General features: G+C 36.1%; 1 protein-coding gene across 7 annotated transcripts in view; it reads right to left on the bottom strand.

Moving 5' to 3' along the window:
• The window catches only part of SYNRG (synergin gamma), a 77,716-nt gene that overhangs the window by 41,026 nt on the left and 20,057 nt on the right, over window positions 1–16,633 (bottom strand). For 5 of the 7 annotated variants that reach the window (XM_044921487.1, XM_044921488.1, XM_021704080.1 and 2 more), the window contains exons 4-10: window positions 14,021–14,136; window positions 13,120–13,225; window positions 12,473–12,584; window positions 5,457–5,534; window positions 2,993–3,189; window positions 2,135–2,383; window positions 152–285 (exon numbers count right to left, since the gene is read on the bottom strand). In XM_044921487.1, the coding sequence (XP_044777422.1) occupies window positions 152–285; window positions 2,135–2,383; window positions 2,993–3,189; window positions 5,457–5,534; window positions 12,473–12,584; window positions 13,120–13,225; window positions 14,021–14,136 (992 nt within the window). Of the gene's footprint in view, window positions 1–151; window positions 286–2,134; window positions 2,384–2,992; window positions 3,190–5,456; window positions 5,535–6,454; window positions 6,689–12,472; window positions 12,585–13,119; window positions 13,226–14,020; window positions 14,137–16,633 lie in introns of all 7 variants that reach the window. The other 2 variants (XM_021704079.1, XM_044921489.1) reach the window with 2 other exon arrangements.

The following is a 16,633-nucleotide window of genomic DNA, read 5'->3' as shown; positions in this document are numbered from 1 at the left end:
GCAGCGGCCAGAGCACATACAGCCTTTTTCCACGCCAAGCAGAGCTGACAGAGTTGGTGGTGGTAAGGGAGAGCGCAGGGAGCCACAAATAAATGGATGCCTCTTTCTCATTTATTAAACACAATGTTAACTATATTCAACCCTTTTCTACCTGTTTCCATGCTGGGAATTACTTGTTTTTGAAGAAGCAGGCAACTCTTGGAAATCACTGAATGAGTCATCAAGGGAGCCTGACTTAGAAGCATCTTGAAAATCCTGGAAGTCATCTTCTTCTGGTTTTACCACCTAGGTGTATAGAGGACATTTAAAGAGAGAGAGAGAATTGATAAAAAAGTAAGTAACAAATTTACAACTGTCAAACTCAAAAACTACCTTTTAAATCTCCCAGTTTAGGTACCTAAATTATGTAGGCATGACTATCTAATTTTAGAAGAACACACTTTAGGTATAACACCAACTCAAGTATCTAAGGCAAGAATCTGTCTTGTATTTTTTTATTTTGGGGGGCGGTGGGAGGGTCACAGGGAGAGGGAGAGAGAGAATCTTAAGCAGACTTCACCCCCAGTGTGGAACCTGATGCGTGGCTCAAACTCACGGCCTGAAATCATGACCTGAGCCAAAATCAAGAGTCAGAAGCTGAACCGACTAAGCCACCCAGGTGCCCCTGTCTTGTATTTTTATTTTATTTTATTTTATTTATTTACTATTTATTTTTGAAGATTCCACTGATTTGAGAGAGAATGAGAGAGCACAAGAGGGGGAGGGTCAGAGAGAGAAGCAGACTCCCCGCCAAGCAGGAAGCCCGATGTGAGACTCGATCCCAGGACTCCAGGATCATGACCTGAGCCGAAGGCAGCCACTTAACCAACTGAGCCACCTAGGTGCCCCCCTGTCTTGTATTTTTAGATACTCTCTTGTACAAATGGTAAAAGACTGGTTTAAAGAACTAATCTACACAATTTTAAAGCAGCTAAATCGTATTTATTACTGAGAACCTGCCATCTTTAAAAAACATTTTATACACGATATAAATTACAAAAGTGATACAAGCTTGTTATAATCCATTAGTGTATGTATAAAGTCAACAATGAACACTGACTCCTAATCACATGCTCTGGAAGTAAGTACTGTGAACAGTTCATTTGTTTTATAGAAAAATGAGCTTATACTATGTTGTTCTGCACTTTAAAAAAAAGATGTAATTATAAATATAATGTGGACATCTCTTCCATGTTGTACATGTAGTAGTTCCTTCATTTTAATGATCAAATAGTTTACCACTATATAGATGAAGCAAAACTTATTTACCTTCCTTCTTCTGAGGGACATTTAGCTATTTCTAACTTTTTACTCTAATAAACAATGCTATAACAAATATCCTTGCATATTTTTGTTAATCTGAGTTACTATTTCTATGGGATAGATTCCTAATAGTGTGACTGCTAGGTCAGAATATACAGACATTTAGAATTTGGGCAGCTACTGCCAAACCTGCCTTCTTTTTTTTTTTTTTTTTTTTTTTTATTTTTTTTTAAAGATTTTGTTTATTTATTTGAGACAGAGAGAATGAGAGACAGAGAGCATGAGAGGGAGGAGCAGACTCCCTGCCGAGCAGGGAGCCCGATGCGGGACTCGATCCCGGGACTCCAGGATCATGACCTGAGCCGAAGGCAGTCGCTTAACCAACTGAGCCACCCAGGCGCCCCCAAACCTGCCTTCTAAGAAGGCTGTACCAGCAAACCATTTTCCCTACATTTTCCCTGACACTATTGTTTTCTAAACTTTTTGCTAGTCTGAGAAGTGAAAAATAAATGGAAGCATTTGAATTTCAGGTTTAGTAGCCTTTCCAAAAGACACAGTCTAGGAATTCAACCTCATTAAGCTTGATGTTTAAAATATATATGCTATAAAGAACTATATAAACTTTTAGCCAAAATTCAAATCTCTTAAGACTTAAGAAATTTCTTCATTTTTTTTAAATAATGAGAAATGAAATTTTGTATTGTTTTACTACTGTTTAATTTTCACCTCCAATGTCCATCATAATACAATAATCTTCTCTGCATCCTTGGGGAAAAAGCTGCTAGATTCACTTTCAGGGATTATTTGGAATATGCACAGCTGCTCCACTTACCTGATTTGCAGGGTAAGTTGGCATGAAGCCACTGGAAGCCTGGGCTGCAGCTCCCCCAACTGGTCCAACAAGGTTAATGCCCATGACTGGCTGTCCGAGGTTGAGGGGTATGGAGCCTGCAGGGCCTGAAGACATCCCAGTTGGCTGACTCACCGCAGTAGGCAAAGTCATAGGAAAGCCACTTAAAGTTGGAATAGGAGCGGCTGGAAATTGGTTTAAAGCATCAGGACTCATGGCAGGAACACCCCTCTGTACAGAATAGAAGGAAAATGCAAACATTTTAGGGGATTGAAAACCACATATAATCTAAATCCAGCAAAGGGAGACCTAAATGTAAAATCTGTAGTCCTGATAGCTTTCTACACTGAGTCCCAAAACTCATGAATTTGATACAAGAAAATAACTTACAAGGTCCATGTAAACCTAATATCAGGCAAAGAAATGGTTAACACAGCTCAATGGTGACACTGTACTCTCTGACAAGTTCGGTTAATTCATTATAATCAAATCATTTAAAATGATTTTGTATTATAAGAAAAATTGCTACCAGACCAAGAATACTTAAATCTAAGGAATTTTAAACAAGGACTTCAAAAACAAGAAGAGTAATTTCATCTATTATTGAATAACTTTCAAGTTCAGAAAGGATACAGTTAGGTCAGAGAATGTTAATATACTAAACAGTCTTTAAACAAAAGAATATTTTACTAGTATGTGCATCATATAAAACTGTACATTTTTGAAGTACTGTATCCTAAAAATAATCTAAATTTTAATGTACAAGGAGTTCTACAAGGTTGTAGTCAATAGGATTTATATTGAAAAGTTATTTGATCAAACTTAAGAAACAATGTCTACCTGTGTTACTGCTATCATGGCGAGAACAGTATAAAGTTCTTCCTTAGTAAGTTTGCCGGGTGTAGTTCGATTAGCTAAGGCCCATATCTGTCCAAGAGTTTCCCTGGGAAGTCCAGATGACATCAGGATGGGATAAAGTTTAGCAGTATCTATTCCAGTTGGAGTCACTGTGATTTCTAAAATTTTCTTATAAGCATCTATCAAAGGAAAGACCAGATTACAAATATAAACATATTAAAAGTGATTGCTCTTTTTTGTTGTCATTGTTGCTTACACAAGAATAATCTTAAGTCAAACTGCTTTAACAGAACTGAAGCCATGTCAGCGTTTGAATTGCTGTAAAGGTTATTCAGGTGGAAATTTCCAACACACAATCAGAGTCTACAGCTTAGAAGACAGGTTGGAACTTGGTCCTGAAGATAAAGATTTGGGGCTAAGGGTCAGAGAAAGTCTTAAAATTCAGAAGATAGTAACAATACTAAGATGGAGGTGGTATAAACAGATGCTTCGCACTTTAAAAGAGAAGTTGTAATGATGGTGGGAATAGTTTGAAAATAGCAATAGGGAGGCGAGAACTGTACCCCAATACTACCTGTCTCCTCCCCCAGTGAATTAGAGGTTATGAGCAAAAATAGTACTGGGTAAGGTGCTATGGGAATAGAGCCTTCAGAGAAAGCAATTTTCAGTCAAGTTGATAAAGCAGAATACATGTTTCAGAAAAAAGGAAGGAACTGCTGAGGAGTTTTTCCACAATCAAATGGGGTTTCCGAAGGACAAATGGGAAAGGCTCTTAGAGATGAGGTTGCCATATAAAATAGAGGATGCTAATATCACATGGGACATACTTTTATACTAAACAATTATTTACTATTTATCTGAAATTCAAAATTGAATAGATGTTATATAAGCTTATTTGCTAAATCTGGCAACCCCAGTTAGACGAGTTTTGGAGGATGACAGTGGGTAGGGCTAAGGCAGACAGAAAAAAAAATGTTTAAAGCAAAAAATTTACATCCAGGATTTGAATATGGATTATAGGTTAGTAGGCTGGCTATAAAAACACGTATTTTGGCTAGGAAATTATGTGTGCATGTATGTTTGGAAGGAGGGAGAAATACAAGCTGGCAGAAAATGGAAGGAACTCCAAAATATATCAGATCTGGGGTTTTTTTTTTTTTTAAGATTTTTTTTTTTTCATTGATTTGACAGAGAGAGACACAGCGAGACAGGGAACACATGCAGGGGAAGTGGGAGAGGGGGAAGCAGGCTTCCCTCTGAGCAGGGAGCCCAATGCAGAGCTCAATCCCAGGACCCTGGGATCATGACCTGAGCCGAAGGCAGACACTTAACGACTGGAGCCACCCAGGCGCCCCAAGATCTGGGTTTTGTTTGTTTGTTTGGCTTGAAGACAGAGAGTAAGAAGATGCAAACTAACGGGCACTTGGAAGAAAACCTATTATTTTTATGTACAACTGAAGTCCCATAGGATTTGGGGAAATTAGCCTTTCAATTGGTGAGTATATGATTATTATATCAAGTAGACATTACTGGTTTTACCCCAAAAAGAAGTTCAGCTACAATTTTCCAGGGATTGGCAAAATACAGCAAACTGAACATGTTACAATATATTAAGATTAACACATGCTGCTATAATAGTCATTACTGGGGGCACATCAGCCATGGCTCAACAGAGTATTTCCTCGTATCAAATGAATACTATCACAAAATATGCACCTTAGGGATTTTTTTGGCTCAGCAGTAATAATATACATAAAGTAAAAAGTAAACACCACCTTCCAATGTTGAAAAAGATGCTACTTGGTCTTTTACTTCACATATTATATGTCATAAAACAAATATATTTTAAAATATAAAAATTAATCACCACGAGTTCAGAAAATTACATTAAATGTATTAGTACTATTTTTTTTTTTTAAAGATTTTATATATTTATTTGAGAGACAGTGAGAGAGCACAAGCAGGGGGAGCCAGCAGAGAGGGAGAAGCGGGCTCTCCACTGAGCAGGGAGCCTGACATGGGGCGCAATCCCAGGACCCCAGGATCATGACCTGAGCCGAAGGCAGACGCTTAACCAACTGAGCCACCCAGGCACTCGTATTAGTACTATTCTTGAGAGGTTATTAATAATCTATGAAATAACAGTATCTTTTAAAGCATGATAAATCTAAGCAAAGCTTTTAGAAATAAAAGTCTATGATGGTCAATAAATCATTAAAGCAAAACATTTCTCTCACATTTATATAGCTATTTCACACATAAGGCTGTCTTTAGAAATATCAGATCTTTAAAATTTTCTGTACTCTTTCAGAAAAAAATAAACAAGAAAAAAGTTAAAATTCCTTCTGTGTATTTTGTAACCACAACAGTAGATATTCACAATTCTGTTTTCAACACTTAAAGTGAAATATCCAGATGGGAATCCTGGACAAAGCAGCTTTTTTACCTGGAACCAAACTCTCATTGTAAATCCAAGGAGGCATTCTGGGCTGAACAGGATCCTGTGAGGGAAATACTCCCACACCTAGGAGATAAGAAACATTATTTAATGTACATAATGGTCCATGCAGATGATGGGGAAATTGCACTGAGTCACCCTTTTTTATAAGAAGAGCGCTGGCTGAAGATACTAAAAAAAAGTCACCAATACGATTAAAAGATTTGGTTTCTAAACAACTCTGTACATTAACTATGTCCTAAAGAGAAAGCGAAAGAAACTAAAATGTACCAAATCAGTATTCTGAATCACATGAGGCTTGCATCATTTCACATACTACAAATTAAAGGAGAAAACATGACAGCCAGTGGTTTAAAAATTACACACGTAAAAAAAAATGTAATTGGCTCAAGCTTGCCTTGCAGCTTTTAACAATACTTTGCAAAGTCTGATTTTTTTTTTTAACCTGAATATAACACTGCTGCCTTAATGTATAGGATTTTTAATTTTTATTTTGTTCAGAAAAAATCCTCCAAAAGTTTGTCTCCTATGCCATGCAAATTCTAATTTATCTCTGCAAGCGGAGTTTATTAAAACTTGGATCTTTTACGCAGCAGTGTGTATGATTTATTTCAGAGAAACAAAACTATTTCTCATTGGTGACTTTTCCAGTTAAATTTTAACTTTCAACCCTTATAGAAGAACAGAAAGTGTAAGAGGGGAGAAAGAGTTTTTATAAAATAAAAGGAAAAGAAATTTAAAATCAGGAATGATTTTGATTTAAAAAACTGGTTATTATGAAATTTTTAAAAGGAATAACTGTGCTGAAAGAATTCAGAGCAAAATCGTAGGGGTTAATTGGAGAAAGGAATGCATTAACAATATTTTAAGCAAAACACTGATTAGCAAAATGAAGCAGCATTCATTTGAAGATTAATGCTTAAGGTGTTAGCATTTGAGCGACATTTGGTTAAATAAACTTTTTGCTGAGTATTTCATGAGCTCACCACTCTCTTCAATGGACAGGTTTTGGTCTGAAGTCTTTTCTGCCTCTGCAGTGGTGGTACCACTTACACGTCCATCTACAGCACCCCCGTTTTTGGTCGTTAAACTGGGATGGTTCTTACTGGAACCTGGGCCTAGGGCTTTGTGCCCAACTTCAGAAGTATTTAATTTAATTTGTTCCTGCCCAGACGTACTTATATCACAAGATACTAGGAGCTTCTCCTCCAAGGAAGGGCCTAAACAAACAGCATGAAGGGTTATTTGTATAAAATTGCAAATTTCGGATTTTTTTTCAATTATCCATTTCCATCCCCAGATTCTCAAGGGTAGGCCCTGCCACACATAACGTAAATTTTGAAATAATCCAGTCACTACACACTTGTATAGGACCTGAAAGACTTTAGAGGTTTTAGAGAACTTAAACATCATTACCTACTTTGGTTCTCAAGAATTCTATGAGCCAGCAGGTAGAATGGTATAGTGGAAGGAGTGCTACCTTAGGACTCTGACGACCTCCACAAGATAGAGACACTTCTACTCACTGCTGGGGAGGCCCTTGGCCAGTAAAGTTATCTCTGGGTTTGTTTCTACATCTGCCAACTGGGGAAGTTTGGACTAAGTATATGTTTGCTAGGATATATGTCTCAAGAATGAAGGTGTAACTGTCCCCCCTCCCATCTTTTCACAAGTGCTAAACTAAGGTACAGTTTAAAGATTTGTCCAAGGACACACTGACAATAAATGGAGAACCCGGGCTTCTGCCCCCCAAGTGCTCTACCACTGAACCAGAGAGAGCACTTTCTAAAGCAGCTTTTCTTGATTCATTACTCTGAACAAAATATTGGTGATTTTCTCAAACAAGAGTACTCTGTAGAAATCAGTTTGTTTTTAAAGTTCGAAGGTGGTTTAAATAGCTCCTAATTTACGAGCAAAAGTTTTAAATCATTTTTCTGGAATGTGAGGCCCCCAGAATTAAAAAATCTAGATTCTTATTTGGGTGAATTTCAACAGTACTCATATATTCAGGTACATGTTTCTTTACCAACAACAGTGTATTATTCTACTTATATAAAAGAAATAAATTATCCAAGATTATCTTATGAATGCTTTCATTAATATTCTAGGAGTTACCTGCTTTCTGTACATTGGATGAGGCTGCAGCAGTAGAGAAAGAAGGAATTTGCCCAGGGACACCATGTAAGGCAAAAGACACTGGAATCTGACCTGGAGGGAGAGGCTGTGCTCCAGCCTTCTGTGTATGCAACTGGCCAAGTGGGGTGGTGGGATGGAAAGACTGAAAAGGCTGGGAAGTGGAAGAAGGACCACATGTGGGCACTTCAACAGGCCCCTGCATAAAGTCACTGAATTCTTCTTCATCAAGAAAGGCAGATGATGGGGAGACAGTTTTAGTAGAATGAGATGATGTGGAATAATCTGCAAAATGGAAAATGGCAATGAAACACTCAGAAATGAAAATCAGCAAGGAAAAAAGAAATTAAGATGTAGTGCAATTCCAAAAGAGTATACTGAAACATGAATAGCAGAGGTGAACAAGAACTAACATGCAATGAGAGTCCAATGGAATTATGAAATGAATGAAAAACACTTTGATGTCTATTTACACACAATTCCTCTCTTTTCAAAAAGCAGTTTTATGGTTATTTTACATTTTGTTCAAAAACAAGAAAATTTAAACTCAAAATTTCCTTCCTTCTTTTATTAGGTTCATACCAGTTTTTTTCCCTGAGACCACTAATAATTTACATCAAAGTGGTGATTACTTTTGACACCCACATCATGTTTGGATTATATCCTCTCAAACCAGTATGTACCACATATTAGAAAACCTACCTCCATGCTGCTGAATACATTTTGGACAGATACGTACTCTGATGATTAAATTTCATTATGCCAGTTAGAAACAATGCATGATACATACTTGTCATTTTCAATATATCATGCCTAATCCATATACTTTACATACATAGTTCACATCAGTAAAGCTACCACTTGAAGAATGAAAATTACAAAAGAACATTAAACCAAATACCAAGGTGGTACTGCAAAAAGCATCAAAATTGGGACACCATAAAGTGCTAAGTCAAACAACTCAACAATTTAAGAAAGTAAACCCTGACTGAGGACTATGTTTAAAAGATCTTTGGCTCTAAAGTCTATAAACATCATTGCAGCTCTTTACTGTTAAATGTGAGATTTACTTATGTAATAAGCCTTCTCTATAGGGACTTCATTTAATAATATTATTTTTGCTTCTTCACATTCTTTTCTCAAAATCCACAAAATTTATTTTAAATAAATCAACTTTTAAAAACTACAGTCACACACAGATACACAGATAAAGGCAACATCATCCCTGACTATCTCCATCTCTGTCCCTCCATCGTCCGCAGCCAGCTTCAAACTGGACCATGTGCCTCTCAATCTGCCTTTGTTGCTGTTGTTGAGGTATGGCTAACACACATAGCTTCAGGTGTACAACACAGTGATTTGATAATAGTATATACACTGTGAGATGATCACCACAGTAAGTCTCATTACCATTTGTTACCATACAAAGTTACAAAAAAAATTTTTTCTCTCATAATGAGAACTTTAAACTAACTTTCAAATATGCACTACAAAATTACTGACTATAGTCCTCATGCTGTACATTACAACCCCATGACTTATTCATAACTGGAAGTTTGAGCCTCTTGAGCTCCTTCACCCATTTCACCCACCTCCCACCCCCTACTTTCCTCTGTCAACTACCGTTCTGTTCTCCTTCCTTTCGTTTTGTTTTTCAGATTCCACATACAAGTAAAATCATATGGTGTTTGTCTTTCTCTGACTTATTTCACTTAGCCTAATACCCTCAAGATCCATCCACACTGTTGCCAATGGCAAGATTCCATTCTTTTTTATGGCTGAGTAGTATTCTGTTGTATACACACACCGTATCTTCTTTACCAATTCATCCATCAATGTACACTTAGGTTGCTTCCATACCTTGGCTATTGTAAATAATGCTACAATGAATATGGGGTGTATATATTTTTTTGAGTTAGTGTTCTTATTTTCTTTGGATAAATACCCAGTAGTGGAACTGCTGGATCATATGGTAGCTCTATTTTTAATTTTTTGAGGAACCTTCACACTGTTTTCCACAGTGGCTGCACCAACCTACATTCCCACCAACAATGCACAAGGGTTCTCTTTTCTCCACATCCTTGCCAATACTTACTGTTTGTCTTTTTGGTGACAGTCATTTGTCTTTTTGGTGACAGTAATTCTAGTATGAGGTGGTATCTCATTGTAGTTTGCAATGCGATTTGCATTTCCCTAAAGATTAGTGATGCTGAGCATCTTTTCATGTGCCTGTTGACCATCTGTATGTCTTCTCTGTCAAAATGTCTATTCAGATCCTCTGCCCATTTTTTTCACCAGATTTTTTTTTTTTTTGCTATTGAGTTGTAGGAGTTCTTTGTCTACTTTGGATATCAGCCCTTATGGATATATGATTTGCAAATATTTTCTCCCATTCAGTTGGTTGCCTTTTTATTTTGTCGATGGTTTCCTCTGCTATGCAGAAACTTTTTAGTGTGATGTTGTTCCACTTCTTTATTTTTGCTTTTGTTGCCTCTGATTTTGGAATCAGATCCAAAAAAATCATTGCCAAAACCAATGTCAAAAGCTTACCACCTATGTTTTCTTCTAAGGGTTTTATGGTTTCAGGTCTTACATTCAAGTCTTTAATCCATTTTGAATTAATTTTTGTGTATGGTATAAGATAGTAATCTAGTTTCATTCTTTTGCATGTGGCTGTTCAGTTTTCCCAACACCATTTATTGAACAGACTGTCCTTTCCCCATTGTGTATTCTTGCTTCCTTTGTCATAAATTGACCAGATGTGTTTGGATTTATTTCTGGGCTCTCTGTTCTGTTCCAATGCCAGTATCATATTGTTTTGATTACTACAGCTTTGTGATATACTTTGAAATCAAGGTACGTCATGATTAGTCTTCTTTCTTAAGACTGCTTTGGCTATTTGAGGTCTTTTGTGGTTCTATATAAATTTTAGGATTGTTCTATTTCTGTGAAAAAATGCCACTGGAATTTTGATAGGAATTGCACTGAAATCTGTAGATTGCTTTGGGTAACATGGACATTTTAACAATACTCATTTTTTCAATCCATGAGCACAAAGAATCTTTCCTTTTTTGTGTGTGTCTTCTTCAATTACTTTCATCGATGTCTTAAAGTTTTTAGTATACAGGTCTTTCATCTTGGTTACATTTATTCCTAGGTCTTTTATTCTATTTGATGCAAGTGTAAATGAAACTGTTTTCTTAATTTCTTTTTCTGATAGTTTGCTGTTAGTGTATAGAAGTGCAACAGATTTTTACATATTGACTTTGTACTCTATAACTTCACTGAATTCATTTACTAGTTCTAATATTTTTTTGGTGGTCTTTAGGGTTTTCTACATGTAAACCTTCTTCACATTTTTAACTACTTTAAATTGCTTTAACATTTACTAAAGTCTAATGCCACAGGAGCAGTCTTTTTAAAAAAGGCTCTCATCTGAAAAATGGGGACACCACATGCTTCTCTTTTGGACACTTCTCCTTTGGATTCATAAAATAGAATCTTCAATGCTTCCAGGTTTTATGAAAGATGTAAAATGAATATCCAAGACTACGGTCTTAATTAATTTTGTTAAAAAAAAAAAAAAAAAAAGCCATGACCCAGTGAATTCCCACCCCTCCTAAAAATGGTTACGAGGGTGTGAATTTAAGTTCTCAATTTGGGTTCTCAGACCAGCACTGGTAGAAAATAGTAATAATGGAAAACTGAGGGCTACTATGAGTATTTTTTAAATGGACCCTAAATATTTACCAGCAATAAGGCTGCAAATGCTAAACCAATGTTTCTTTGCATTTGACTAGAATTACGTTAATCTATGTGTTATATATATTTGGTTTATAAACTCTCACAGTGATATACATGATTAAGAAGAAGTATAAAATTATGTGATAGTCTGTATATCCCACATTTTAAGGTAAACAGTCAGTGGGGGCAGGGGGATTAATAGATGCCTTTGGTGGGTAAAAGGCTGAAAACTCTTTTTATGTACTTTAGGCCTAGGTATAAGTCCCTAACTGGAGAAACTCTGGAAACTTCTTGGGCTTGCTTTAAAAAATCTTTTTTTGGATAAGTATAAAGCAGTAACTAGAAACAGCTAACTGCATGCATGTTGACTGAATTCATGAGACCACTTAAACATCAAAACAATTTATTAACAATGAGATTGTTAAACTACACCTAGTTGTCCAAAAAGGGCATTATATGGACAGAACAGTGTTTGCCCTAACAATGACCATTCATCTCTGCCTTCTTCTTCTAAGTTCCACGCAGGGTCCAGTTCCAAGCATTCCAATATCTATTTTTCAATTACTTCCTGAGTGGTTATTTAGCTTATAATTTTCATTTTTATTTATGTTTTTCCTTTCTGAACTCAATCTGACGGCTATATCCATTCTCTTTGCAAGCTTGCTACATATTTTACTTTGGGGAACATTTGGAATGAGAATCTGAGTATATAATCTAACAAGCGAATTTAATAGGCCAGAGTTAAAGCTGTCCCAGAAAGTCAAGAACTGGTAACTGTGCCAATATTAGATTATTCCCTACTGATATCACCTATAAAAGGTACTACAATACAAGAGTCTAAGATAAAATTTATCAACGTAATATATGCCAGCAGAAAAGAGTACTTGGTTGGCTGAATGATTCAACAACTCTTCATCTATTAATGAAATGTTATTCTTAACCCCTTATAAATTTTAAAACATCCAAATCTTTACTCAGCTTGAAGGATGAAATGAGCACTGACTCTCCACACACACACACACACACACACACACACACGTAATGGTCACACACACACACACGTAATGGTCAATTAAACACACAGGAAATCACCTTCCAATGAAAGAAAAATTTTAAATTAAAATTACCTGGTTTCTTAGGGTGTGATGCTGGAGTAGGGTGCATCTTAGCATCTCTGGAAAATCCATCCAAGTTTCCTTTTATGGCTTCCAAAGCATCATCTCTACTCTTCTCTCCCGTCTAAGAGACAACAGATATATGGATATATCTTCATTTATGGCTTACTTCATCCTAGATCCTCCCAAATTAAAAGTATAGATACTGGTCTGTTTTCAGTATTTTTACCACATACTTCGGATAGGGAATTCTCTAAGTCAGAAAAACACTGATAAGTATATACATATACCAAAGGCATAAAATGACACTCTATAAAACACAAAAATATTAAAGGGTTCATTTATAAATACTTCAGGAAACAAATGATATTAAGTATCCTATATTAATTAGTATTAAAATCAATTATTAATCTTCCCAAGAAAAGATCACAAACATACCAATGGTAGTAAAAAAAGAGTTGAAAAGATGACGGTTGATATCTCATTCCGTTCAATAACACAGTGTCTTACAGGAAAACAAGAATTCTTCACTTTTAGACTCAGACCCAAATGAATCAACCACAGCCTGAGCTTGGGCTAGTGCCCAAGTGACAGAATTCACTGAATGAGTGAGAGGCATATGCAGGGTGTATGTGGGCTGTGGTGGTGGAATATATTACCTTAGGTTTCACACTACTCAGAAGTCTGAGCTTTTGCTTCTGCTCTTCAAACTGGCGTCTTTTTCTTTCTTCTTCTAAGAGCTTCTGTTGCTGTTCAAATCGTTTTCTGAAGGAAAAACAATCTAGTAAAGAACGAGCTTCAGAGATTATAAACTGTGTTATATTCACACTTCTAATAGTTTCAGCAATATCACCTTACACTTCTAGAACTAAAAACCTCACTGCTAATTAGATCTGATTTTTTATGACAATACTATTTCCCCATTATCTTAATTCCAAAATAAATGAAATGAGTCAACTGTGTTATATTCATACTTCTAATAGTTTTAGCAATATCACCTTACATTTCTAGAACTAAAAACCTCACTGCTAATTAGATCTAATTCCTTATGACAATACCATTTCCTCATTACGTTAATTTCGAAATATATGAAATGAGTCCAAAAAAAGATTTACCTAAATTATACACATGAATTTATTTCTTGTCTAATTTGCAAGAGAAAGAGACAATCTTTTGCATTCAAAAATAATCTCCAAAAACAGACAAAGGTAGACAAAAAGGAAACTCTGACTTGGGAAGGCAGTGTTGTACCGGAGAAAGAGCAACGCTTGGGGCATCAGGAGGCCTACATTTGGGTCCAGGCTTTGCTAGTAACTGTGTGACCTGGACTGACAAGTCACTTCATCCTCTGAACCGCACTTTCCCTAAATGTAAAATTACAGGGTTGAATTAGAGGATCCGTAAGGTCCATTCTTGCTTAAAACATATATAATAATGTATTGCAAGTATCTTAAAGGCGACACGACTGTACTGGCTTCAAATCTGCATTAAAGAACATTTGACCGTTCTTAAAATAGCAGCTATCATGCGTCTTTATGCTTGACTCCTGAGGTCTCTTACTGCTGCTCTTCAGCAAACTGCTTCTGCATGTCTGGAGTATACTGTGGGCCCGGAGGATGCATTCCCAGGAAAGGTGTTTGTCCCAGGTAAGGCATTGGTCCCATTGGTATCCCTGCCTGAAAGAAACAAAGGCTTAAAAAACAAAATTCCTTTTATTATTTTTTAAATTTTTAAAAAAGATTTTATTTATTTATTTGAGAGAGAGAGAGAGAGAGCACAAAAGGGGGGAGGGTCAGAGGGAGAAGCAGACTCCCCTCTGAGCAGAAAGCCCGATGCAGGACTCGATCCCGGGACTCCAGGATCATAACCCGAGCCGAAGGCAGCCACTTAACCAACTGAGCCACCCAGGCGCCCCACAATTCCTCCTCTTAATTGCTACAAAGAAAAAATATGACTTCCATAAATTCTTAATTAATATATTAATGAACTATATGATGATTTTTTTAAATAATAGAGTAAAAAAATATAGGCTAAAAATGGAAATCTCCCCTTACTATCTCACCTCTTTCATTTCCTTGTCTTAGAGGTGACCACTACTAACAGTCTGAAGGCATGTGTGCATGGAAGCACACACGGGGTATATTCTGGTGAGCTCACTGACCCATACTCTTTGAAAAGATCTTACATGTCTTTGTATTTCCAGCAACAGATTAGAGCCTGGCATATGGTAGTTATTCCAAAAATGAGATTAAACATGCTTTTCCAATAAGTATGATAGGATAATGAATATTTTGATGTTTATAATCACAGACCTGATATCCAAACTTTTACAGAAAGTAAAATGTATTTAATCAGCAATAAATGACATAGCAATACCACAGTATAAAGTTTATTCAAGCATCCAGAAGTAAGAATAGTATTACACAATAGATAATCACAAAAATGTTAATAATGATGATGAGGACACTGATAATGATGATAATGGCTAATTTACACTGAGTGGAAATTCTACTCCTCAGCCTTCTTCCTGAAAGGCTTCCCTTCTGTTCCCTAACTGAAACCTGGCTGTCCCCGGAAGCGCTCTCTCATCTGGAGACTGCTGCTTCTCTTCCACGTTTCCTGCAAAGAAGGGGAATATTCCTCCTTGCTTCTTCTAAACCTTTTATCTTCTCTCTTCCTTCAAAAACCTGAATACATGCATCCAGCTACTTCAGTCGCTCAAACTGCCTAGTCCATTATTCCAGGATTGCTACTTTCAGTTATAGAGGATGAAGGATGTGTTTGTAATAAAACTTAACTCCCCTAACCTTATACAAACTTGGTTAATGTAAACTACCAAGTTTAAATTACTTTAAGGTAAAGATTAGATTCACACTATGGGAATTAATATACTCAGATTTTTATCACTTTTTTTTCTTTTTAAAGATTCTTTACTTTTAAGTAATCTCTATACCTAAGAGGCTGGAACTCACAACCCCGAGATCAAGTCACATGCTCCACTGACTGAGCCAGCCAGGTGCCCCTCAGCAATGCATTTTTAATGAAGTTTGTTTTTTTAACAAGACGAAGATCCATTACTATTATAACATTAATAATAATAACTAATAATAATAATTACTACTATTCTCATTTTACAGATGAGGAAATTGAAGTACAAGATATTTACCTACCTTACTTATTGCTGGTAAGTGGCAGAGCCAGTATTAGAACCAGGCAGCGTCTGGTTCCAAAGTCCATGTTCTCTACCATTAGGCCATGCTGCCTCTCCAATTACCAACAACTACCACAGATTTAGACTTAAAAACAATTTTAATGTGTTCTGTTGTGTGTCTATTCATATGCTCAGTCATATACCTGCTTAATGAATAGTAGCAGCTTGGAAGGCTTATGAGTTTTAGGACCTTACAAAGGGAATGACAAATAATTCATATTGCTTAATTACTAACACTTTCTATTCTAAATCTTGGGTGGGGGTGGCAATGTATACTTACTTTTAGTCATAGTGTGGTTCTCTTGCTGCTAAAAATTAGCACTGTAGTCCTAGGATTACATTTATTTTTTTCCAGCTCTATTTAAATATAATAACTTACTTAATCGAGTTCCTATTTTTTTACAGCTTTACTGAGATATAGCTGACATACCACTGTGTAATTTTAAGGTATGCAACTTGCTGATGTGATACACTTACATACTGCAAAATGATGACCAACACAGCATTAACTAACACCTCCATCATGTCACATAATCACCATTTCTTTCTTGTGGTGAGGGATTAAGTTCCTTTTTAAATTGATTTAGTTTACCCAAGGCACATAAAATGCAAAAAAACCCACTCAACTCATATAGGTCAAAAGACCAGATATTCCACAAAAAATAACAAAGAATGAAAGAAGGAAAGGCATTATTATGCACATTGCCTTCCTATTCACAAAATTCTGTTCTTCAAGAAGAATCAAATTTGTAAATGATATTTTGTCTTTCTCCGACTACTGAAAGGTTAGTTTATACATTTTTAGTTTTTTAATACATTCTTTTGAAATCTAGATACACCAAAAGGTTAAAAAATACTAATCTTTAGTTATATACTGGGTGGATGACATGACAAAAGAAATAACTCAGAAATCTGAGATATATCCAATAAACTGCTAAAAACACTAAAGATAAAGAAGTTCA

Source organism: Neomonachus schauinslandi, chromosome 15, assembly GCF_002201575.2.
Source record: "Neomonachus schauinslandi chromosome 15, ASM220157v2, whole genome shotgun sequence".
Classification (NCBI taxonomy): domain Eukaryota; kingdom Metazoa; phylum Chordata; class Mammalia; order Carnivora; family Phocidae; genus Neomonachus; species Neomonachus schauinslandi.
This window is presented reverse-complemented; position numbering and strand designations above follow the sequence as displayed.